Genomic DNA, 22,375 nt, shown 5'->3' with positions numbered 1-22,375 from the left:
GAATTGAAATAATTTATAATTTAATTAAAATCTGGTTAAAAAATTCAAAGATCTGTCTTTGACAAGAAAATCTTAAAAAATGACAGTTCGGTTGTATTCGTGTTTTTTACATTTTCGTGTGTTAGAATTAAAATGTTTTAAATTTTATTCATATTCTGTTAAAAAACAATCAACAACTGTCAAATTTGACAGAAAATCTTGTAAAATTGACAGCTCGGTTGTATTCGTATTTTTTTTTTAAATTATACGGGCTCCATCTATTCAGATGATTTCCCCGTGTATTCGTATTCTTTCGTGCAATTTCCTAAAGTAAAATTTAGATTTAAGTATTTTATTTTAAATAAACAAATTCTGACAGAAAAAAAAACTCATATTTGACAGGAAAATTTAAAAAAAAAAATAACAGTTCGGTTGTATTCGTGTTTTTTTTTGTACATTTTCGTTTTTTTTTAATGGAAATTTCTTAAATTTTATTCATATTCTGTTAAAAAAAATAATCAAAAAACTGTCAAATTTGACAGCAGATCTCGTGAAATTGACAGCTCGGTTGTATTCGTGTTCTTTCGTGCAATTTCGTAAAGTAAAATTTGAATATTTTAATTTTTAAACAAATTCTGACTAAAAAATTCAAAAATCAATCAAATTCAAATATTCTGGAAAAAAACGACAGATTCGTGTTCTTTCGTGCGTTAAAATTTAAATATTTTAAATTTTAACGAATTGTTTGGTGTTTATGGTGGTTTATTTTCTCTCTGCATGCTGTTATTTTTTTCTCTTCACACATCCTTGACCCCGGTAGGAGCTGATCCCTAAAGAAAAAAAACAAACCTTCATTTCTAGGTCTCAAACCTGGTGTCAACAGTGGGCCAGCATCGAAGAAATCACAGCAACAGAATTCCTCTACTTCCACGTCGAAATCTTCCTCTTCAGACAACCGTCCCTCATTCCAGAAATCCAATTCCTCCGGGAGCTTGTCCACGAAGAGTGGCAATGGTGGTGGATTCACAAAGACAAGCTCTGGGAGTGATCTCTCAAAAGTTGCAGCAGCTACTGCCAATCATGCTGCGTCTGAGGTGACAAAGCAACGCCCTGAGAAGGCTAAAGCACCACCACCATCGAGGAATACCTTTGAGAGTGTCTTCCTTCAGGCAAATCGCGAAGCGGATGCAATGAAGAAGTTGGGCTTTGCTGGATCTTCCATGGAGGGCTTTATGAAGGCACTCGATAAGAAATTCCAAATACCCAAACTCTCCGCTCGCTCAGCATCCACGGATGAGGTGAAAAAGGAATCCCGTCCGGCTTCGTCGTCGTCTGCACCCACAACACCAATCCCCCTCATGATGGCCTCCCCAACGGGTAGCAATAGTGGCTCCGGGAGTTTTCCGGGTGTCACGAGCACAGGTGGTGGTGTGACAAAAGTCCTCGCCGACTACCTATCAAAGGAACTGCCCAGCAAGTATCCCTTCACAGCCAGCACGTCATCCGGTTCGGCAACATCACCGAAATATGGTGGAGTATTTAGCACAGAAATCTCCCTGGCAAAGAGTCTCAGTCAGGATTCGCTGGTTTTCACCACCACCACTGGCCCCAATCGTGAGTCCAGCGGTGTAAAATCCAATCCTTCCACACCCACATCCCTCGTGACGTCTCCCTTTCCCTCTCCAGTGGCCATTTCGCGTTCTTCAGCGGATTCTCCTTCCGCACCGCGTGCCCTTGAATCGGATTCGAGTAAATCCAGCCTCACAAAAGACTCAACGAATTCCCCATTGGCCACAATGAGACCCCCCTCGGCACCACCTACTCCCATCCAAAGTACTTCCACCGATTCTGGGGCTCTGGACTTCTCCACCAGAGCACCACAAGCCACAAAGACAACCCCAACTACTTCCACTTTCCCACAATCACCCAGTGTCTCCCTGCACATTGTTAAATCCCCAGTTCCTTCGCCTCTGGTCATTCCATCCCCGCATTCGGGGTCACCATGCATCACGGATGATGAGTTAATGGATGAAGCACTCGTTGGGATTAGTGGTAAATGACACACCGCCATCCTCTATGCTCTTGTGGTGATCTCAATGGTCTGAAGATCAGGTAAGGGGCATTTGTGGGATGCATTCAGTGATGCTACTCAAAATTTATACTCAGGATCGTGGAACAAAGTCTAAAAGAAAGGAGTATGAGGGAAGACGGTTCAAGCCAATAGCAAGACTTTGTTCGTCGTTCAGTGAGTTCAAAATTAAAACAAATATTCAAATTAACTTTGCATTGAAGCACCCACCAGTTTTCAAAGGAATGTGGGTGGAGCTCTTGTTGAAATATAAATGAATAAGAAGAAGAACTATAAGTTCTCTCTGATTGGTTCATAATAATTCAAACAGAATTGTTCATTGGTTGATTCTCAATCAGTTTGAGTGGAATTTTGGTGCAAAGTTCATTTGAATAATTAGTAGCGGCTGAATCGAAAAAAACGTTAAAATTTAAATTCTTGAACAAAAGTAGCGTGATCACTGAAGCAAATATAAGGTTAATAAGAAAAAAAAACATATTTATTAAATAAAAACACTTTTCAAATAGAAAAAGTACAAACAAAAAATTAACATTGTAGCAATTTAAAGAAAAATATGAATACAGTTTGTAAAAAATCTTAAAAGTTTGTCAAAGAAATTGTTTAAAAAACACGAAAAATGACGTCATACCTGCTTTGTTTTGTCACACTACAAGGATGAAGAATGAAATATTTTAAGACAGAATTTTTTAAACTTTGACCTTTTGATTTTCTTATTTATTTTTGTTTGTTTATTTGATTCAAAAAATTACAATTCTCAAGATGGCTCCATGTTTTGTTTTTTTTTTTAAATCCTTGATTGATTCCGGTTTCTAACCTCAAAACTTTGAGCCTAATTTTCTCTTTTCAAGCTTTCTTTCGACGATCTTGAAGAATGAAACTTTTCTACTCATATATGTAGAATTTATCACGAAAAGTTAAATATGTAGGTATTTAATTTCTGTGGCCAGTAAAATCCTTCAAGGATTAATCACGGCAAAACAACGATTCATAAACTACAAACTATCAAATCCTTACAAAAACTTTACAAATAAAAGAAAAGATTTTTGATAGAATTACTCCAAAATATTTTTTTTCTTTTTTTTTCTTTTTGTAAAATTTTTGGAATTACATTTTTCAGTTTTTTGGGTTTCTTATCAAATTTTTCTGGGTCTATCTAATCGGATTCAATAAATAATTTATTTCTTGACAAACTTTCATGATTTTCCCTTAACTTTCTCCATGGAAAAATAAGCAAAATAAAAAAAATATTCTAACGAATTGACTAAAAATAGTCACAAAATGGGATGAATAAAAAGTGGAAAGATGTGCATATTTTGCAACAACAACAAAACGATTGTAGGAATTTTAAAGAGATTCAAGAAATAGTTTTTAAAGAAAAAAATCATATTAAACCATACAGTTAAGGAGATAAATATTTAAAGTAGCCTGAAGAAATTATAATAAATCTCTGATGAGTTGAACTCACATTTATTTAGTTTACTCGAGAAAAGAAATCTGAATGAAATGATTTTTTTTTTCAATTAATTTTTAGTATTTTGCAGAGAAGAAAATTTTATTTTCGACATGATTTTTTTGAATTATTGCTTTTTATTTAAAAATTTTAATTTAGCAAAAATTTAGCTTATTGGCTCAGAACAGAAGGCCGTGACTTTTGGTTGACGTCTTCGCGAAGCAACTTTTTGGAAGCGACTTTTTTGCGAAGACATAACCTCAAAGCAACTTTTTTTTATGCAAAAAAGTGAGAAATACGGGGAAAAATGCATTGCAGTGCCCCCGGAGGGCTTCCCGTATGCTCTTGATGCATTTTTCAGGTGAAAATTCGCACAATTCTTTTTTTTGTCACAAAAATCTTTCGAGGCAACTTTTTTGGCACTTGGAGGCAACTTTTTGGAAGCGACTTTTTTGAGGAAACTTTTTGGAAGCGACTTTTTTGAGGAAACATTTTTGAGGAAACTTTTTGGAAGCGACTTTTTTGAGGAAACATATCCTCAAAGCAACTTTTTTTTGTGCAAAAGAAATTGAAAAATGTGGGAAAAACTGCATTGCAGTGCCCCCGGAGGGCTTCCCGTATGCCCCTAAAGTCAATTTCCACCCGAAAATTCGCACAGGAACTTGAAGTTCGTACACTTTTTAATACACTTTTTTTCTTTCCGGAACGGTATGATGTGTGCCCGGAAAGTACCATAAGGGCCTGAAATTTCAGCAGGATGACTGCCAATTGCACCAGGAAGTTTCTAAGGGATCTCAGGAACTTCCTTTTCATCACCCGGCTTTTCCTTGTGTTATCTTTGGGCCAAAATCTGAGTGTATAAAAATGTTTTACGAAATTGCAAATATGACTTCCTTCAAGTTCCTGTGCGAATTTTCGGGTGGAAATTGACTTTAGGGGCATACGGGAAGCCCTCCGGGGGCACTGCAATGCAGTTTTTCCCACATTTTTCAATTTTTTTTGCACAAAAAAAAGTTGCTTTGAGGATATGTTTCCTCAAAAAAGTCGCTTCCAAAAAGTTTCCTCAAAAATGTTTCCTCAAAAAAGTCGCTTCCAAAAAGTTTCCTCAAAAATGTTTCCTCAAAAAAGTCGCTTCCAAAAAGTTTCCTCAAAAATGTTTCCTCAAAAAAGTCGCTTCCAAAAAGTTTCCTCAAAAATGTTTCCTCAAAAAAGTCGCTTCCAAAAAGTTTCCTCAAAAAAGTCGCTTCCAAAAAGTCGCTTCCAAAAAGTTTCCTCAAAAATGTTTCCTCAAAAAAGTCGCTTCCAAAAAGTTTCCTCCAAGTGCCAAAAAAGTTGCCTCGAAAGATTTTTGTGACAAAAAAAAAAGAATTGTGCGAATTTTCATCTGAAAGTGCATCAAGAGCATACGGGAAGCCCTCCGGGGGCACTGCAATGCATTTTTCCACGTATTTCTCACTTTTTTGCATAAAAAAAAGTTGCTTTGAGGTTATGTCTTCGCAAAAAAGTCGCTTCCAAAAAGTTGCTTCGCGAAGACGTCAACCAAAAGTCACGGCCTTCTGTTCTGAGCCATTTAGGGTTAAAGTTTGTCTCTCTAATGTAACAAATAGTATTGAAAATATATTATCTGAAATAAAATAAAATAAAATATTTTATGAGCAAAAATAAAAGATTTTTCTTTTTAAAGTTTTTAAATTATCAAAAAAGAACGATTTTTAATATTATTTTAAGGATTTCAACCATTAGTGACCATGGATTAGGACATGCAGAATATGTGTGTTGCCAACATTTGAATTTCCCGCCTCTATTCCACGAAGGAATGATGTACGGCTAACTTCACACTATTACAACAAATGTTTTGATTTTCTAAACAATTTTGCTTCGATTTTTGAGGAAAGCCTAAAAAATTATAGCCTGGTGCTTTCATTTCCGGTTATTAAGAACGTATGAAGCCGTCCACTCTATAAATTAAAACATTGGGCCTTATTCAGCGACCAAGAAACCTTTGAAATTCGCTTGAAATCTTGAAATTTCAGTACAAATTGACGTTCTTAAAAAAAAAGTTTAAAGAACTTCAATTTATCTTTAAAAAATCCACAAAATTAACAATAAAATTGTACAAAAGTGAGAAATAATTGAATGCTGGTGCTTCGGAAAATCCCTAAATCTGCCTGGAATTCCCTGACACGTGAAAATATTGCCACAATGTCATCAAAAACAAAGAAGCCGGAAAAGAAGAGTTCCGGAAAGGGAGCAAAACCAGATGAGAAGCCCCCAAAGGACCCAGCTGTACCCAGTGCAGTATCCACAGATAAGAATGGCTGTATCTGCATCCGGATAAATGCCAAACCAGGTGCAAAACACAGTCAAATCACCGATGTGAGCGAAGACGGTGTCGGTGTCCAGATCTCAGCACCTCCAGTTGAGGGTCAAGCAAATACAGAGCTCGTCAAATTCCTCGCAGACACTCTGGCTCTCCGGAAGAGTGACGTGAGCCTCGACAGGGGTTCCAAATCCCGTCAAAAAGTAATAATTCTCACAAAAGGATGCACAACGACGGAAAAAGTTCTAGAGATTCTCACCAAAGAAGCTTCCTCCTCCTCATGATCCCAATAAAAAGCCACATTTCTACCACAAAATGATTAGTTTTTTTATTTATTTATATGTCCAATTTCGTCCAATAATAATTTATACTCAATAATACAATAACATAGTAAAATTAAAAATCTAGCAACAGATTGCATGACTTTTGCGTTAGACGCACTGCTAACCCTTCCCCCTTATTAAAGATGTTACGGCGGCAGAGGCCTTAAGGTCCCCCGAAGAAGACTTCAGAACCCGGCGGAATGACTCCAGTATCATTACCAAAGTAATTGGCTGATTGGAAAACATTTGACGATGTACCCGCCGCCGTTGCCACCTTTTCCGGTGATCCCAAAATGCGATTCTCCTCCAGCAGCTTCTCATTAGCTGCCCCATCGTGCTCCGTATCCGTTTGCAGGGTTAAATTGTAGGGATTCTTCACGTAGTCACTGTAAATGTCCGTTTCACTTTGCACATTCTGCGGTTGCACGAAGACTGGCGCGAAGCTCTGGACAATATTTGGGGGTACCTTCGTGAGGCTGGGGTACTGATTCCCAGCCAAAAGATGACTCATTGGCACCCCTGGATCACTTTGTGGCGGTGGACTCGGTGTCACGGGGAGATCAATGACATTTGAAAAGTCCGGATTGACAAAGGGCAGCGGCACATCGCGTTTTGGTGTTTCCGGGAGACTCTCAACGCGTGGGGGGCTGGCTGGGAGGAAGGTTTGCTGCAACGGCGGAGAACTAGGTGTAGGCTGTGGTGCCTGATGCAAAAGAATGGGAACTGGAGCACTAGCCGCAGGGGAATGAGTCTGAAATTATTAAGAGAAATTTTCAAAATCAGTTAATTCCTCTTTGAAGCTTCAATTATTCCTTTGTCCAAAATTATCCAGGAAAATTAAGAAGCAAAAATTTCTGTATTTAGGAAGAAAAATAAAAAATTTCGTTGTGTTTAGAGCCTAAAAAAGGTCTTAATTCCTTTGTCAGACCAATAAAAATCTCTGAGAGTTCTTTTAAGAATCTTTTCTTTATTTTATTCACTGAAACTAGAATTTTATTTTATTGCTTGTTTTTACCATGAATTAAAAGAAATTTCTATTTAAAAAACATGGCGGCTGTTTTTCAAAATGCCGAATCAAATGCCTCTTTAGAAGTATTTTCTTTAAAAATATGAAAGATCATCAAAATTCTCAGTTTTCTTCCAAAAAAAATATAATTCAGTTGACAAATTAAGTTCTTTTATGAAAGAAAACGTCCTGAATAAATTGTTTCAACTTCCCCCCTCAATGGCAGTAATATTGCTTTATTCTTAACACTTGGAGGTCATGAATTTCTAACCTCAATCTTTGAGCTTAATTTTCTTGTATAAAGAAATCGTTTTTCCAGATTTTCATTTAACGAACTTCTAGTATTTGAAGTCGTCTGCACAAAGATGTATGTAGAATTTATCAAGATAAGTTGGATAGATTTTAATCTGCCGGTTTTCAAAAGTCAAATTGGCAGCAATTACCAGTTTTGTCCTTCAGTGTTAATCATATTATGGTAACTTTTAATTCATTTTTCACAATGAAAACCAATAAAAGATAACTAATATTGGATTAAATTGAGAGTTCTTCTGTTCTAGCTGTTCTCAGAAATTATTTAATTATCCCTTGGAGGATTTTGCTGGCCACCGTGGTCAATTCGACATTTTTTATAAACGTCTCAGAATAAAATCTCTTAAACATATCGTGATAGTTTTTACATTACTTCCATTACTTCAATATCGTCGAAAGAGAACTTGGGAAAATATTTTCTTTCAAGAGAAAATGAAGATCAAACTTTTGAGGTTAGAAACCTCGGCCTCAAAGTGTTAACTTCTTATTTTCCAAAATGGCGGATCATACAAAAACCCCCAAGGACCTCAAGCGGCTGTTTTTTGTACTTCATTTTGACGTTTAAATTCAAATTTCAAAATCAACTTACCCGCCCAATTAGCAGGGGAACCGCTGCTTGTGGTACTTCTGGGCTTGCTGCCGGTGGTTGGAGGATAATGCTGGTTTTTGGCGGAAGTGCAGCACTATCAGGATGCTGAGCCACTGTGGGTGAAGGTATAGGAGGACTTGGAGCACTTGGAATGATTCCTGGTTGTCCTGGTTGTTCAACTGTCAAAGTTTTACAATTTTTACTGATTTTCCCCTACATGCAGACAAGATCTTACCTTCATTCCTGAAGAGTTCCTCCTTGAGATTGGGCAGAAACAGGGAAACACGTGACCACGTAATGTCCCAGAGGGGTGCATGAGTGACACCATCGGCCGTGTGAAAAACCCTCACACTGTGCATGACGAGAAGCATATTCTTGAGACTCTCCAGCATTGCTTCGTACAGCATATCAGAGCCAATCTTCATGAATCTCTCCAGGTAGTCGAGAATCTCCACCCAGAGCTCCGCAAAGGTGGGCAGGGAGATGAGTGGGGTGAGATGATGGAGGAAAACTTTGGACATTATGGTGGCAGTACGCATGCGACTCTCCTCGAGGAGGCTCGGATCATTCGGGGCTGGTGCCTCGGCTAGAAGATCCGACAGGAGTGGGAAGAGAACCTGCTTGAAGCAACCCGCCCACTCGGGGCCACTAAGTGTCTGCAAATCGTGCACAAGGAGTGCCCGCTGGAGGCATGTAATGGCACTCGTGCGCACCTGCCGTCGTTGATCCGTAGCCAAGCGTGCAATCCCCTGCAACAGTGGGCACCATCCCTGAGCCCAGAGGGCACCACCATGCGGCAGAACACCACCCTCTTCAGCCCACCACCGGAAGATCTGTGCTGTACGCGTATGGAGGGTATGCATGAGATCCAGCAGTTGAATTGCAATCGTTGGATACCTTTCGGGAACTTCCTCTGCATCACTATCACTACTCTCATCACGCTTCCGTGGCGTCCCCTTTTTCGCTCGACGCACCCTCTGGCCGCCATTTAGTGAAGCTTCAGCGAATGTTCTCATGCACTTGACGCAACTCTCAAAATTATACGGCGTTATGTGAGCCACATTGCGCACAATGAATGCCAAACTATCCCAACATTTCACCAGCGCCACCGGACTATGCTCCCCTAGCTTGCAGGTGTACGCCAGGGTGTTAATGGGTGACAGTGGACGTACCATTTGCACATCTGCTGCATCTTTATTGACCAAAATCCAATTTTCTGCACTTGCCGGACTCACGAGGGGTGTACTCATTGTGGACAGTTGACCACTACGCCCCACCTCGGAATCCGACGTGTATCCCCGATCTGGAAGTCCGGAATCCTCCTCACTACTCAACGCTCCGTCGGATTTTGTCCCATTTGCTGTGACTTCTTCATATTCGGCCGCAGGAACAGCTCCAGCACCCACACACTCAAGGAGAGTGAAAATTATCGCCCAATCGGCTTCTGTGTGAATATTCTGAGCACTTGTCTTGAGCAATTCGTAAATTCCCGTGGAGATTTGTCGGGAAATCCGAAAGATTACGCGTGGCCTGAGGGTGAGAATGGTACGGAGACTCTGCAGGACAACTGGGCAGAGTTCCTCGTTGCGCATGAGGTAGATGGCGAGCTTTAAGATGGCCACAATGGTGCGATTCAGGAGGTAATCATAACCACACTTAGCTGCTCCAATTAGTAGCTGATACAGCGGGTCCCGGCATGTGTCCCAAATGGGCAGGATACGATCGCGATTATTCACAAGGATACGCACAGAGAGCTCCATGAGGAACACTGTAACATCCTCAGGGTAGCTCATCCCAACAGATTTGTGACTTTCCGGAGCTTTTAGGCATGCAAAGAGACACTTTAGCAACTCCTGAAGTGATTCAAATTGCAAGAATTTCGATTCGGTAACAATTTGCTCAATTTGACACTCTTTAATGCACTTCTTTGACACTTTGATGATCTCCTGCTCCTCATACGATGGTTGTCGTTGACTATCGGAGCTAAGGTAGGAGTACAAGCTGCTCAGGAGCCCAGCGTCGGCTCTTACGAGTTGGGGTTTCGTGTGAATGAGCGCCACACGTCCGGAAGCTTCGCAAAAGTCTTCAACTTCCATGAGCCCCTTTGGGAGGAGTTTTAGCTTAAATAGCTGCGCCATGGTGTCCAAGATATTCTTCCAACTCTCCCGCATTGTGTCCCCGTGCTCATGGACAAGCCCAAAGATGCATTTCATCGCCAACTGTGCTTTGGCGTTCTGCCCAAAGGCCACACTTGTTGCAATCTCATTTGCCTCCTCGGGCACATTGAGGAGTGTCGTGAACTTACAGAGAGTCAAAATGAGGGCGTCAAAGTCCTCATGAAGCCCATAGTGGGCAGAAATCCCCGCACTTGCCGAAAATCCCCGTGTGGCACGTTGATTAATGCTCACATCGGTGGATTTGTCAAACATAAAGCTCAATGCTGCCAATGTTGGACCCCAAACAATCCGGAAAAGTTCCCTATCATGCGCTGCCCCGCGTACATGATGGAACATCCCATCCCGTCCTGCCCCACGACGCAGGAGAACCTTCCACAGATAATTCTCTCGCACAATACCCGTTTGCTCGGCCGGCATGACAATCTCCTCACTCTTAATCGCATTGTACACACTCACCAGCATATCCGGATCAAAATCCGAACTCCCATTGAGCCCCCTTAAGTTCTTCTGGAAATCCTCCACTGTCATGGGGATGTTCAATCGCTTCGCATTGTAATTATGTTGATCCATATTCAGCATAATAATTGCATAGGCTAACCTAAAGGCAGCATCAGTATTGGCAAATGGTTCCCCATTGCATTGATGCCAGTGCGAGGCAAAATGCTCCATCACCAGGAAGATAAGGGGCGCCTCCCCAGGTAGGCGGAATGTCTCCAAATACAATCTCAATGCCAAATCTATTCGCATATTCGTGAAATCAAATGACTTCACGTACGTCTCGAGAATTTTACTCTCAACATTCTTCTTTTTACTTATATACTCCCCAATCATCTTCTTATCCAACCCCGAATTCTCGCGCAAAAAATGCGCAACTTCCCGCGGATCCAGCACCGGGTTGAGTAGACCATTCTCCTGGAGGTACTGAATCCCCTTCTCGGGGCGTGAATTGAACAATTCCGTCCCCTGCGACAGGATTCGCTTTTTATTCTTCAATTCAGCCAACTGATCGTGACTCACGGGGATATTCTCATCAGCATTGCAATGATATCGTTCCAATTGAGACAAATTTATGTACTCACTGATATTTTCCACCTCAACGGCACTACTTTCCGCACCACTCGCATTCACATCACTCTCAATTGTGATCCTTTCGCAGCTTGAATTGTTGCGTGAATGTCCTGTAGAAGAATTAAATTTTTCTTTGAAATTCAAGGAAAATTCATTTAAAAAAAATTATTTAGAACTCATAAAAGAAAAACCTTTAAAAATCAAGCCTTGATTAGCGAGGGAAGACTTTAAAATAAATTAAAGAAAAAGACTAAAATTGGGTAAAATCAGAATATTTGAGAATTTTACACAGAGAAAAATAAAGTGTGTAATATCAATTCACACACTCAAACAGATTTTATTCGTTCTTTTTGCAAGTTGATGGTGGAAAAGTTAGAATATTTGGTTGATAATAAAAATCGAAAATTCAAAGTTACATATTGAAGAAATCAAGAGAATTAAAAGAAAATAAAGATTCTATTAAAGGAATTTAAAAAATAAATAAAAATTCCATTAATAAAGAAAAATCGATAGAAATTCGTAAAAAAAAAGAAAGAAAGATACTTTATATCTTTTCAACGCAGCGTAGAAGTAAAATCTTTGAATATTGAAGAAAAATAATAATAAAGAAAAATTAAAAGTTAAAAGTATTAAGAAAAAGACACGCAAAAAAAGAATTTAAAAAATTGAAAAAATATACTACATATAAGCAGAGAACTATAAAAATAAAATAGAACGGTGAAAATGAAAAAAAACTCATAAAAATGTCAATGAAGGAAAGTCGGTAGTAAAGTTGATTTGTATAAAATATGAGTAAAAACGCAAAAAATACAGAAATTAGGATAAAATAAGCCCAACTACCCATAAAAATCTTAAAAACTATCTTGTAAAGAGCAAAAAGAAATTATTTTATGCTTATTTCATCCAGTTTTCTGTATTTTTGCTTCTTTTCCCAAATTTTAATTTAAATTGCGTGTTTTACACAGATATAATTTGTCGATCTAAAGACCTAACCAATGCTTTTGTTAAGAAACGCGTTTTCGTTGTTTTTTCTCACTTGCTCCTTCACATATTGTGTCGCGCTGTCACTGTCAAATAAGAACAGCGCGATACAATTTGACAATGAGCAAGTGAGAAAAAATAACGAAAACGCGTTTCTTACCAAAAGGTATGGGTAGAGCTTAAATCCCTAACGTTAGTCTAACCTAAAAAAAAAATTTTCGTCGTTTTTCTCACTCACGTCTTATCAAATTATCAAACAAGAAACACGATTGCTTTGTATAAACAACGCGTTTCTTGTTTGACGGTGATAGCGCTACACAATTTGACAAAGTGCGAGTGAGAGAAACGACGAAAACGCGTGTTTGAAAAAGCTATGGGTAGACTTTAAAGATCTTAAACTATTCTTCACATAAAAAAAATGTCTTAACTAAAAAAATTTTCCGTCTCTACCTATTTGTAGCTTGACTTTAAAATTTTCAGTAAGTAGATTTAAACCAATCTACTTCAAAAAAAAGTTAAACTTTGAGTGTGAATACGGGAACGATTTTTCTCTGTGTACTATGAGAAACTAAACCGACTAAAGTAACAAATGTTTGATTCTTTGAATAAATTCTTCATTTTTTATTATGTTAAAAATTAATTTATATCGAATTATCAACATATTTTGACCCAAAAATCAGTACAAAGTTCAAAGGAATTAAATAAAAAAAAAGAAAAAAACTTACTTGACACCGTTGCTGTGTTCCCTGCCTTTGTGGCGATGCAATTCTTCTTGATTGCCTCCAGGATGGTCAGCAGGGCGTCCAGGGAGAGAATGTGTGTACTGTAGATGGCCTGTGTGGCTGAGAGGCTATTCTTCGACAGGAGTTTCGTGATGTCCTCGAAGAGATTCGTGCAGTACAGGTCACAGTCAAAGTTAATGTACAACTCCGCCACAAAGCCCGGAATCCGCCAGAGTTGCAGCATATTATCGAGGGCGAGTTCCTTAATCTCATACGGCAGTCGTGGATTCTCACTGCCAATAATCTCCGCCAGCTTTGTGAGGTAAAACTCCAACTGGAACTTCAAGTGTCCCCGGAGGGATTCAAAGAGGAGGAAGCAAACCTGCAGGTCAGCAGCAAAGATTGTGAGACGTTCCGTGTTGAGGAGGGCAAAGAGATTGCGACACATGTCATCGCGTACGAGTGCCAGGAGGCTGTCGTAGTTCCCAATGCTGTCTGCACCAATCTCCAGGGCTACTGTAAGGAGATTCAATCCCATGTGCATCATAATGTCGGTATTTTGCTTATCGAGTGGATTGCACAGGGAGATGAGGAAGCGAAAGAGTTCCCGGATGCACGGCAATCCATAGGGAAGGAGTGTTGTGGTGATACTGCGTTGCTGGGTGAAGCGCACTCCGACAGAATTTACATATTCTTCGCGAATTTTCTCACTTTTAGCCACCGCCTTCCCATCGTCGGCTTCATCTTCAGCATCGGCATCGCATTCAGCGCTCTCCTGACGATTCAATGGGGCCCCTTCATCATCCTGCCCATCCTGTTCCTTCCCATTCTCCGCAGCAGGGGGCATGTCAGCAGTTTCCGGGTCAACAGGGCGCTTTGGGGTTTGGATAAGTGAAGAAATTGGTGTCTCTGCAATCTTCCCGCGCATGTCTACAATGTTCCCTGCTGGGGTAGCTGGAGTAGTAGCCAATGGGGGTGCTTTCAAGGTCATTCCCGCATCAGGGCATGTTGGACTTATGGGCTCACCATCAGTCTCCTCAACTTTAATTGTTGCCACTTTGGGAATTTTCCCAACAACTTGTTTACTCTTTCGCTTCTTCTGCCCCTCACTTCCGGCAATCATTTTAAGCTTCTTGGTGAGATTGAAGGGAGCACGATCTTCCACAAATTGCGGTAGACGCATAAAGAGTAGCAGAACCATATCCCGGAGGGCTTGCTCCGCTGTACGACGCAGCAATTCATTGAGACGTGGCTCAAAGCATATCCGGAAGCAGCTAAGCATTACTTCGCAGACACTTTCATTGGATAGGGCACTACCTTCGGGGCTGAGCATCAGCGTACGGAGAACTTGGACAATTTTCATGAGGACAACCCCATCGGATGCCTGATCTGTTCCCACGAATCTTGCATGTGTCACAGCATCTGCAATGTTTTCCACTGTTGCTGCAATGTGGGAGTGCGTGGGATCTACAAAGGAAAACATTTAGAGATGTTAGCAGGTGTCTCCTGGAAAGGATATGAAGCGCAGGAGCTCACCAATGAGACCGTATGAGAGAAATTTATTAACAGCTGACAAGGCGAGGCTCGTTACGGGGCCCGTGGTCTCTTCGGATTTAATTACATCCAGAAAAGGTCCCAGAAAGACATTTGGATCAATAAGGCGAAGATCTTCGCTCTGAATGAGGATATTCTTGAGGTCATGTAGTGGCCTAAGGAGCCCATCCTGTTCATCATCCTGCAGGAATTTCAAATTATTTTAGGAAGTTTCTAGAGGAATCAGCACAGCAGGGTGACCAACCTGGTATGAATTGCTACCACTCCAGCGTGCCCCACGTCTCATGGCCGTTGCCAGGGTGGACAGCTCGCCCCTGACCACGAAAATCCCATTTCCTGGCGGGGCCATTTTTCCCCCCTTTTCCTTCGATTTCACCAACTTTTTCACACAATTTTCCAACAATCACTTCCCCCTGGGGCACCTACATGGTAATTAAATGAAAAATTTTCACACAATCAATGCTTTTTTCCGTGGAAATTGGGAGACTTGCAAAATTTTTCACTTTCCCACGAACTTCCAACTCAGCGATGTGAACGACTGTCAAAAATACCCCGCTGAAGTTTTCACGTCCTTTTGCGGGAAAAGTTGAGAAAATTCAATGGAAAATTGCATTTTTCTTCACATATTGGTGCTTCAAATTCATTTTCTTGACTTATTGCAATATTAGGGTGATCCTGGAGGATGAAAATACTCAAATTCCTAGGCTGAAAGTCAAGAAAATGCTCGAAAATGGTGAAAATTCACCCAAAAACACAGATTCTCCACAATTTCTTTGCAGTGTCGCAACGGTTGAAATTCAAATAACAAAACCGTCAAATTGCCGCGGAAACTTCAGTGCGGTCGTAATCAACACATCTGTCGGACATTTTTTTGCGTTTACGGCACGTTTTAGTGAAGATTTTTGGTGGAAATAAGATGCCTTCCTGTGCAAAAATAGAGAAGCGTGCCTCAGCTGAGGTGCAGCTTATGGATAACACCACCCCCATACGCCAGGTCATCGTAGCGGTTGAACATAAGATTCGTAATTTGGAGAAGAGGAAGGTTAGTTGAAAGATTTCTCTTTGCTGCAAAAAAAAGGGATTACGCCCCATTTTTCACTCACATCCCCCCATGCCATTGCCCCAGAAATACCCCAAATGCCCCCCACAATGTACAATGGAGCCATTTGTGGAACATTTGTGGCCCCACCTTGAAACTTCCTGTTCCAATTTTGCGATGTTTTCTTTGTCCCCACGACGCCATATTTTTGCCCACACACTCCATGTGCCATCCGGATGCCCTATGCGGGGGTACCACACACACGCACACACCTAATTCGCATTGTTTTCATTGCAGGGAAAACTGGAATCGTACCGGGATCTGCAGAAGTCAGGCAAGGATCTCACCACGGACCAGAAGATTGCCGTCTCCAAGTATGATGAAGTTACACAGTGTCTGGACTTTGCGAGGGAGCTCTTCAAGCAGGTTCACGCAATCTCTGCCATGTGGGAGAAGGATCAGAAGAAGGTTGTTCGCAAGGTGAGTACTTTTTTGGCTTTTTTTTTGTGGGGATTCTCCTCCTAAAAACCATTGACGTCTTGTCTACCAAGACATGCTATGAATTTATTCAAATAAAATTGAAACCCTAACTGTTCCCAATATGAAAATTGTATGTTTATTGCTTGTTTCTTAATTTCTGTTACATTTGGGGAATATTAATTTTTTTACATTTATTTAAAAAAAAATGTATATTTGAAGCCTTTGGGAACAGTGTTTTCTCATAGATGTTTTAACAAATTCTCACTTAAATACGCAGACGTGTTGACGACTTGTTTATCATGGATACTGCGATTGAAACTTTTGAACTGTTCTCAAAACAATAATTCAGTACATACGCTTGTTTTGTTTTAGTAAAATCTTAAAACTTTCAATTATTTTGAAAATCATTTATAATTCGTGTGTTAAAAATAATTTAAGAACTGTTCTCAATTTTTTACTAATAATATGACAAAAAACCCAAGGTTTTAATCGAAGCATAAAGAGCAAGCAATAAACACTTAGAAAACAATTATGACAACGAATTTCATATTGGGAACAGTTAAGATTTGAATTTCAGAGTTTTTCTTTGAACTATAATATTTCAATATTTTGTTTTAGAATTAAGTAAAAGCAGTTTCTATAACTGTTCCTATACATGTTATTAATACAAGAATTCAGTGTTTGGTTGTTTTTTTTTAGTCTTATATTAATAAAAATTGAAAACAGATTCAAAAAATATATTTTTGTAACACGCTAATGGATTTTTTAAAAATAAGGGAAGAGTTTAAACAATAATATTTGAAAAATTTGAAACTGTTCTCAATTCTTACTAAAATATGACTAAAAACAAGAGGTTGAAATCGCAGCATGCATAACAAGCAAGACATGCAAGAAATTGAAAATTGTAAGAACACATGACAAACATTTTTGTCATTGGGAACAGTTGAGATTTTAAATGTTTTGTTTTCAAATGAAGTAAAAGTATTCAGAAATTGGAAACAGTTTCAATTATTTTTTAACGCGCTAATTCCTTTTTTCGATGCTTTTTATATTTTGTTCTCAAAGGTAAAAGGTTCCTATACATGTAATTAATACAAGAATTCAGTGTCAGGTTGTTTTTTTTTGTATAAGTTTAGTACAAATTGAGAACAGTTTCAATTATTTTTTTAATATTATAATTAGTTTTTTTTTCAATGATTTGTATGATTTCTTTTCAAGTTTGGTAAAAGCAGTTTGAAAAACTGTTCCTAGAAATTGTCGTAACTGTTTCCATACTATAAAAATCATCAAAATCATTTTTTTTTTACAATTTTCGCGTTTTTAAATCTTTGAATTACAAAAGGAAAAAACAAATATCCTGAATTTCTCTATATAGGAAACTGCTACGCGTATCCAGAATGAGGTGACCAAAGTGAAGGAAGTGCTGGTAATTCAAGACACACTGGAAGGTTTGCGGGATGAGCAGGCACGCGAGGACTTCCTAACGGGCTCCAATGGCGCAGCGAAGCTGGAGAAGAAGGAATTGGATTTGCTGGATCAACTGTATGCCAGTTCGACGGTTAAGCGTGTGCCCGGTTCGAATATGGAAGCATACCTGGCGAGTGCCCAGAAGGCGGCAGATCATCTCATCTCGACGGTGGATGGCAAGCCAAAGTCCTTCTGTGACACAAACTACGAGCGTGTTCGCAGCATTCTGCAGGTTGTTCACAATTCCGGCTATTTCGACAAACAATTCGGCACGGGGGAGAAGGTGGATGAGGCAGCAGCGGTGGGAGTGGGGGAGGAAGTGGTGAAGAATGGACTTGAGAGTCCACGGGAGGGAGAGCCAAAGGATGTGGAGGCGGGGAAGGAGCTCGAGAAGACGGCAGATCCACCGCAGCAGCAACCGCCGGTGCCAACGTTCATTCCGGAAGTACCGCATGGTCAAGCTGCTGCTGCTGCTGCTGCTGCTGCCCCAATTGTGCCCCAGATGATGATCCCACAGCCAATCACTACCATTATCCCGCCGCAAGGAGGTGCCGCGAGTACCGCTGCACCACCACTTGTGGGTATTGCCGGTGCACCGAGTCCACTCATGAATCCCGGACACATGCGCGCCATGGAGCAATCGTATTTCAAGCATCAGCAGCAGTATATGCAACAAATGAGGCCCATTAATGAAATTATCGGCGGTAGTGCGTACTACTTCCTTCAGGATTCTGAGCTTGATTCACCCGATGTGGTAACATCGGTGGCAGCACCAGTAGCTGCGGCACCACAGCAACCACCTCTGGCTGTTGTAGCGGCAGCAGCGGCACCAACGGCAGCACCACAAATTCCACCACAGGGTGTCCTCTCGCCGGCAATCCCAATTCCTTCGCAAACGTTCACGAATCAAACCTACTCCACAATGGTTCCGCCGCAGACTGCATATCCTGGCGTTAAGCCAGCTGCCAATGCACCCATTACGGTTAATCCCACACCCGTTCCGGCACCTGAACACCACGCACGTAAGTTTCTCATTTATCTATTTTATTTTTAATTTTTTTGTTTGTTTTTGAGTGAGAAATATTCTTTGGGGTTGATTTTGTAGAACTTTTTCTTATCTATAAGGCCTTTACTTGGTATTCTCTCAAAGAGAACTGAAAGATTTGACAGTTCTAAAAAGAATTTAGTACTTTTAGACCTTTTAGCGAAGACACATCTTGTTCTGATTTTATTTTCTTATTGAAATTAAAAGAATTAAAAAAAAAAAGAAGAGTGTACGAGAAATTTAGTTTACGGAGTGTTTAAAAAAATACTTTTATTTGTCAAAAGGACGCTATAAATTGATCTAAAAATGTCTTTATTTTAAAATTTTTATTAATTAACATTACCGAAACAGTATTAACAGCTATTTTATTCGAATTATTGGGGATTTTTGGTTCAATTTTAATGTTTGACAAACTGCTTCTAACGATTTTAGTTTGCTTCTCAGCGATTGACGTTTATTTTCTAATGTTCAATATGTGTTGTTGATATTTCTGTTCAAATACTTTTTGGATTGGAGGGGTTGGCTGTTATTTTAGACATCCACTCCACACAGCCTATTTTTACGTTTAACGTACCTATTCTACATAACATTTGACATTTAGTCTATTGTTTGACGTTTGTTCTTGTTATCGTTCGTTTAAACATTAAATGTTTGTTATAATGATTTTTTTTTATCTTTTCAAACTTTTGACGTTTCTCTTCCATTGTCGTTTAATTTAACGTTTGACTGATTAAAAAAAATATGAAATTTTTGCAAGTTTGACATTTATTTTCTAACGTATCGCGTTTTTTTTTTAATCAACAATTGACGTTTCTTCTAACGTTTGACAGATTCAAAAAAATTCAAATAAAATCATAAAAAAAAACTATAGAATTTCTAGCTAATTTGACATTTATTTTCAAACGTTTTATGTTTCTCTTTTTTTTACACAATTGACGTCTTTCTTATCTAACGTTAGACATGTAATTTAGTGTTTGACGTTTCTTAACAAAATTCTTTTTTTTCGTATTTAATTCGTTTGAAAATCCTCTTTTATTTTTAAAAGATATTTTATCCTGGAGTTTAAATGATTTTTTTAAATCGTTTAAATCAAAATTTTAATCTGACAAAACTTATTACTAATGGATATTTCTTATTTATCATTTAGCTGTGCATATTCCTGGCTTCGTGACAGCTCGTCCTATTGTTCCAACAAGTGTCGTTGCGGCACAAGGAAATCAGCCGGCTCCTAGTGGTGGAGGAGGAGGAGGAGGAGCCAGTGGTGGTGGTAGTGTGCCGCCGCCTGTTTCACAGTATGCATCAGATAGGAATCAAATGATGGCACAACAACCCGTGGTTGCGAGTGCAGCACAACCAACGCCGGCGAAGGTGCCAGTTGTGGAGAAGAAGGAAGAGCCTCCGGTGCAGGAGGAACCCCTGACAATTACCCAGTGGACGGCGGAAGATTCAGCAGCAGTGACGAAGAAGGTGGAGGAGAGTACCAACTGGGCGGATCAGGTGAATGAGGCGTCGGCCAAGGAGTGGAGTGGCACGGATTCCACAATGGGCGGCGGGGGAGATAATCAATTTGGTGGTTCGTGGCAGCCCGAAGGGACAACGACGTCATCCACGGGTGGCTACAGTGGGCGTCGCGGTTACTCATCCGGTGGGCACATGCGTCGTCGTGGGGGGATGCACAACAACAGCGGCATGGGGTACAGATCGTCACGTGGCGGCAATGGTGGTGGTTACCATCAAAATGGTAGCGGCAGCAACACCAACAGATCCGGCGGCGGCGGTAGTACCTTCTACCGCAATAATGATCCCAACTACTACCAAAATCAGAATGGTGGCACCAGTGGGGGCTACCACAATGGTGGCGGCAATGGTGGGAGTTCTTCCTACAAGGGACGCTCAAATGTGAGACCCTCAGGGGGGCGTGGGGAACGTACTAATTTCGATAGACGCGACAATAGGACTCCCCGTAGCAGTGGTGGCTTCCAAGGGCCAACACGGAGCACAAATACCGCCGGCCAGAATGACTAAATGGCATTGCGCACGTGAGTATTCTCTAATCTCTTCGTGTTCTCATAAATATTAAGTTTTTTTTTGTCTCAACTCCGTGCTTCGTGGAATCCAAAGGACAGGCGAAGCATTAATACCGGGGAGATAGCCCACCCAGTGGCTAAAGAAGAAGAAAAATTTTAAAAGAAAATCTCCTCGAAAATGGCTTAAAAACAATCTTGTTTTCTCTGAACTTTGACACCTTTCAAGAATTCAAAAAAAAAAAAAAACAATGAAATTAATCGAGTATTATAATCCAATTTTGTTCTCTTTCCATTCACGCGCGCGTATTTAATGAAGAAGAAGAAGAAAATGAAGTTTATGAATTACTATTATTATAATTAATTATATTGCAGAGAGAGAGAGGAAACTGCTCATTTCATTATTTTGATTTTTTTTCTCTAAGATCCTTTTCAATATGACTTTTCTGTAATAATTTATAATAAAGGATTAGAAAAATTATTCTTTATTTTTTTTTCTACTTTTTCAGTGAAGTTTTTCTTTTGTTTTCCTTGCAGTTTTTTTTTATTTTGCTTTATAATTTAATTTGTTGCAACATTTTTCCACAATAATGACCAGTTTTGAAGCTGATTAACGAAAAATGCAAGCAATTTGTATAGATGAGAATTATCAAAAAAAAAAAGTGAGAGGAGAAATCAAGTTACAAAGACAGGTTGGATTTAAACTGTTCCCAGTGTTCCCAAAAAATCAGTTTTTTTTTATTAAAGTTTCCGAGAGAATGCCTTTTGAACAGCTTCTAATGCTATAAAATACAGAGCTTATGAAATTGACCACTTACAATGTTTAAGAACATTGAGGGCGCTGATTGTCAATTTTATAGCAAATATGAGTTGATGATCTTCAAAGCATCTAACTATAAAGATAGAAGTTCAATTTCTTTATAATAGTTATTTTTGAAAACAACTATGGATGATGAGGGGGCTGTTTGTTCCTTTTTATAGCAAATTGAGAACAGTTCTCAACAATTACTCTTCGTGAAATCAAATTAAGTGAGAAAAGATACATCAAATTTGTCCGCTTCTCAATTTATAAACCCATAATTTTGACTTTGGTTTAATTGAAAGGGAGAATAGTTTTTATGGCACCTCAGACACACACCATCGATAAAATTAAAACGTTAATACATTATTAATTTTTCAGTAGACAGAAAAAGAATCTAAAATGTTTTTCTTACTTTTCGCATAAAAAAAAATTCAATTCAATTTCCTCTGTCTTGGTTTAATGCTTTATAGCACTAAATGTGTCTTAGCTACAGATATTCGAGATATTCTCAATTTGCAAACTTTGGGAACAGTTTAAATTGCACCATATTCCGTAACTTGTTTTGAAATAAAAATATTCAAAAATTTTCTCTCACAATTCTAAAAGAAATTTTAATGAAAAAAAAAAACTAATCAACTCGTAAAATATAGAAGAAAACAATTAAATGGATCGATCTCATTTTTATCTGTTCTATTTTATCTAACAAAAGAAAGCAAAGTCTTTGGACAAAGGAATGTAGATTTGTGGAGAAATGATAATAAGAAAGGAAAATTATTAAGAGAGGGGGTATAAAGAAAGGATGGGATAATGTGAAAGAATTTTGAGAGATTAGCAATTTACTTGTGTACGTTTATAAAACAATTTCTTGCTCCTGAACATACAAAAAAAAAGTATATAAATAAAACAATTTTGCTTTTCTTTACGTTTTGAAAAAATATTTAAAACAAGAAA

General features: G+C 39.2%; 4 protein-coding genes across 7 annotated transcripts in view; 3 read left to right on the top strand and 1 right to left on the bottom strand.

Annotated features, from left to right (window-relative positions):
* The window catches only part of LOC129795447 (mediator of RNA polymerase II transcription subunit 1), a 1,235,552-nt gene that overhangs the window by 8,104 nt on the left and 1,205,073 nt on the right, over positions 1-22,375 (top strand). Inside the window, exon 4 of one of the 2 annotated variants that reach the window (XR_008751129.1) lies at positions 841-2,990. Coding sequence is in view for 1 of the 2 variants with exons in the window: in XM_055836725.1 (XP_055692700.1) it covers positions 841-2,039 (1,199 nt within the window). In the remaining variant the exon portion in view is untranslated. Of the gene's footprint in view, positions 1-840; positions 4,062-22,375 lie in introns of those variants that run through there. The other variant, XM_055836725.1, reaches the window with a different exon arrangement.
* On the top strand, positions 5,378-6,241 carry LOC129795744 (UPF0235 protein C15orf40 homolog). The gene has a single exon (XM_055837224.1). The coding sequence runs from the start codon at positions 5,655-5,657 to the stop codon at positions 6,120-6,122; it is 468 nt and encodes a 155-aa protein (XP_055693199.1). The 5' UTR covers positions 5,378-5,654; the 3' UTR covers positions 6,123-6,241.
* On the bottom strand, positions 6,141-15,114 carry LOC129795442 (Golgi-specific brefeldin A-resistance guanine nucleotide exchange factor 1). Its single transcript, XM_055836719.1, has 6 exons — positions 14,812-15,114; positions 14,550-14,748; positions 13,017-14,480; positions 8,301-11,420; positions 8,066-8,244; positions 6,141-6,912 (listed from the first exon to the last, which is right to left on the bottom strand). The coding sequence occupies exons 1-6, from the start codon at positions 14,914-14,916 to the stop codon at positions 6,325-6,327; spliced, it is 5,655 nt and encodes a 1,884-aa protein (XP_055692694.1). The 5' UTR covers positions 14,917-15,114; the 3' UTR covers positions 6,141-6,324.
* LOC129795494 (caprin homolog) lies at positions 15,393-21,103 on the top strand. Of its 3 annotated transcripts, none has more exons than XM_055836837.1 (5): positions 15,393-15,609; positions 15,904-16,086; positions 17,462-18,575; positions 19,746-20,637; positions 20,725-21,103. In XM_055836837.1, the coding sequence occupies exons 1-4, from the start codon at positions 15,484-15,486 to the stop codon at positions 20,621-20,623; spliced, it is 2,301 nt and encodes a 766-aa protein (XP_055692812.1). In that variant the 5' UTR covers positions 15,393-15,483; the 3' UTR covers positions 20,624-20,637; positions 20,725-21,103. The 3 variants fall into 3 exon arrangements, with proteins under 3 accessions (XP_055692812.1, XP_055692811.1, XP_055692810.1); XM_055836836.1 differs by having other exon boundaries at positions 20,720-21,103; XM_055836835.1 differs by having other exon boundaries at positions 19,746-21,103.

Source organism: Lutzomyia longipalpis, chromosome 4, assembly GCF_024334085.1.
Source record: "Lutzomyia longipalpis isolate SR_M1_2022 chromosome 4, ASM2433408v1".
Classification (NCBI taxonomy): domain Eukaryota; kingdom Metazoa; phylum Arthropoda; class Insecta; order Diptera; family Psychodidae; genus Lutzomyia; species Lutzomyia longipalpis.
This window is presented reverse-complemented; position numbering and strand designations above follow the sequence as displayed.

What these genes read in the sequence shown, in the direction of transcription:
- LOC129795744 (XM_055837224.1), top strand. Translation starts at nt 5,655, where the DNA reads ATGCTGGTGCTTCGGAAAATCCCTAAATCTGCCTGGAATTCCCTGACA.
- LOC129795442 (XM_055836719.1), bottom strand. Translation starts at nt 14,916, where the DNA reads ATGGCCCCGCCAGGAAATGGGATTTTCGTGGTCAGGGGCGAGCTGTCC. An exon ending in GTGGTAGCAATTCATACCAG is followed by an intron (nt 14,749 to 14,811) that starts GTTGGTCACCCT and finishes AAATTCCTGCAG; the next exon opens with GATGATGAACAGGATGGGCT. An exon ending in TCTCTCATACGGTCTCATTG is followed by an intron (nt 14,481 to 14,549) that starts GTGAGCTCCTGC and finishes TTTCCTTTGTAG; the next exon opens with ATCCCACGCACTCCCACATT.
- LOC129795494 (XM_055836837.1), top strand. Translation starts at nt 15,484, where the DNA reads ATGCCTTCCTGTGCAAAAATAGAGAAGCGTGCCTCAGCTGAGGTGCAG. An exon ending in AGAAGAAGGTTGTTCGCAAG is followed by an intron (nt 16,087 to 17,461) that starts GTGAGTACTTTT and finishes TTCTCTATATAG; the next exon opens with GAAACTGCTACGCGTATCCA. An exon ending in GGCACCTGAACACCACGCAC is followed by an intron (nt 18,576 to 19,745) that starts GTAAGTTTCTCA and finishes TTTATCATTTAG; the next exon opens with CTGTGCATATTCCTGGCTTC.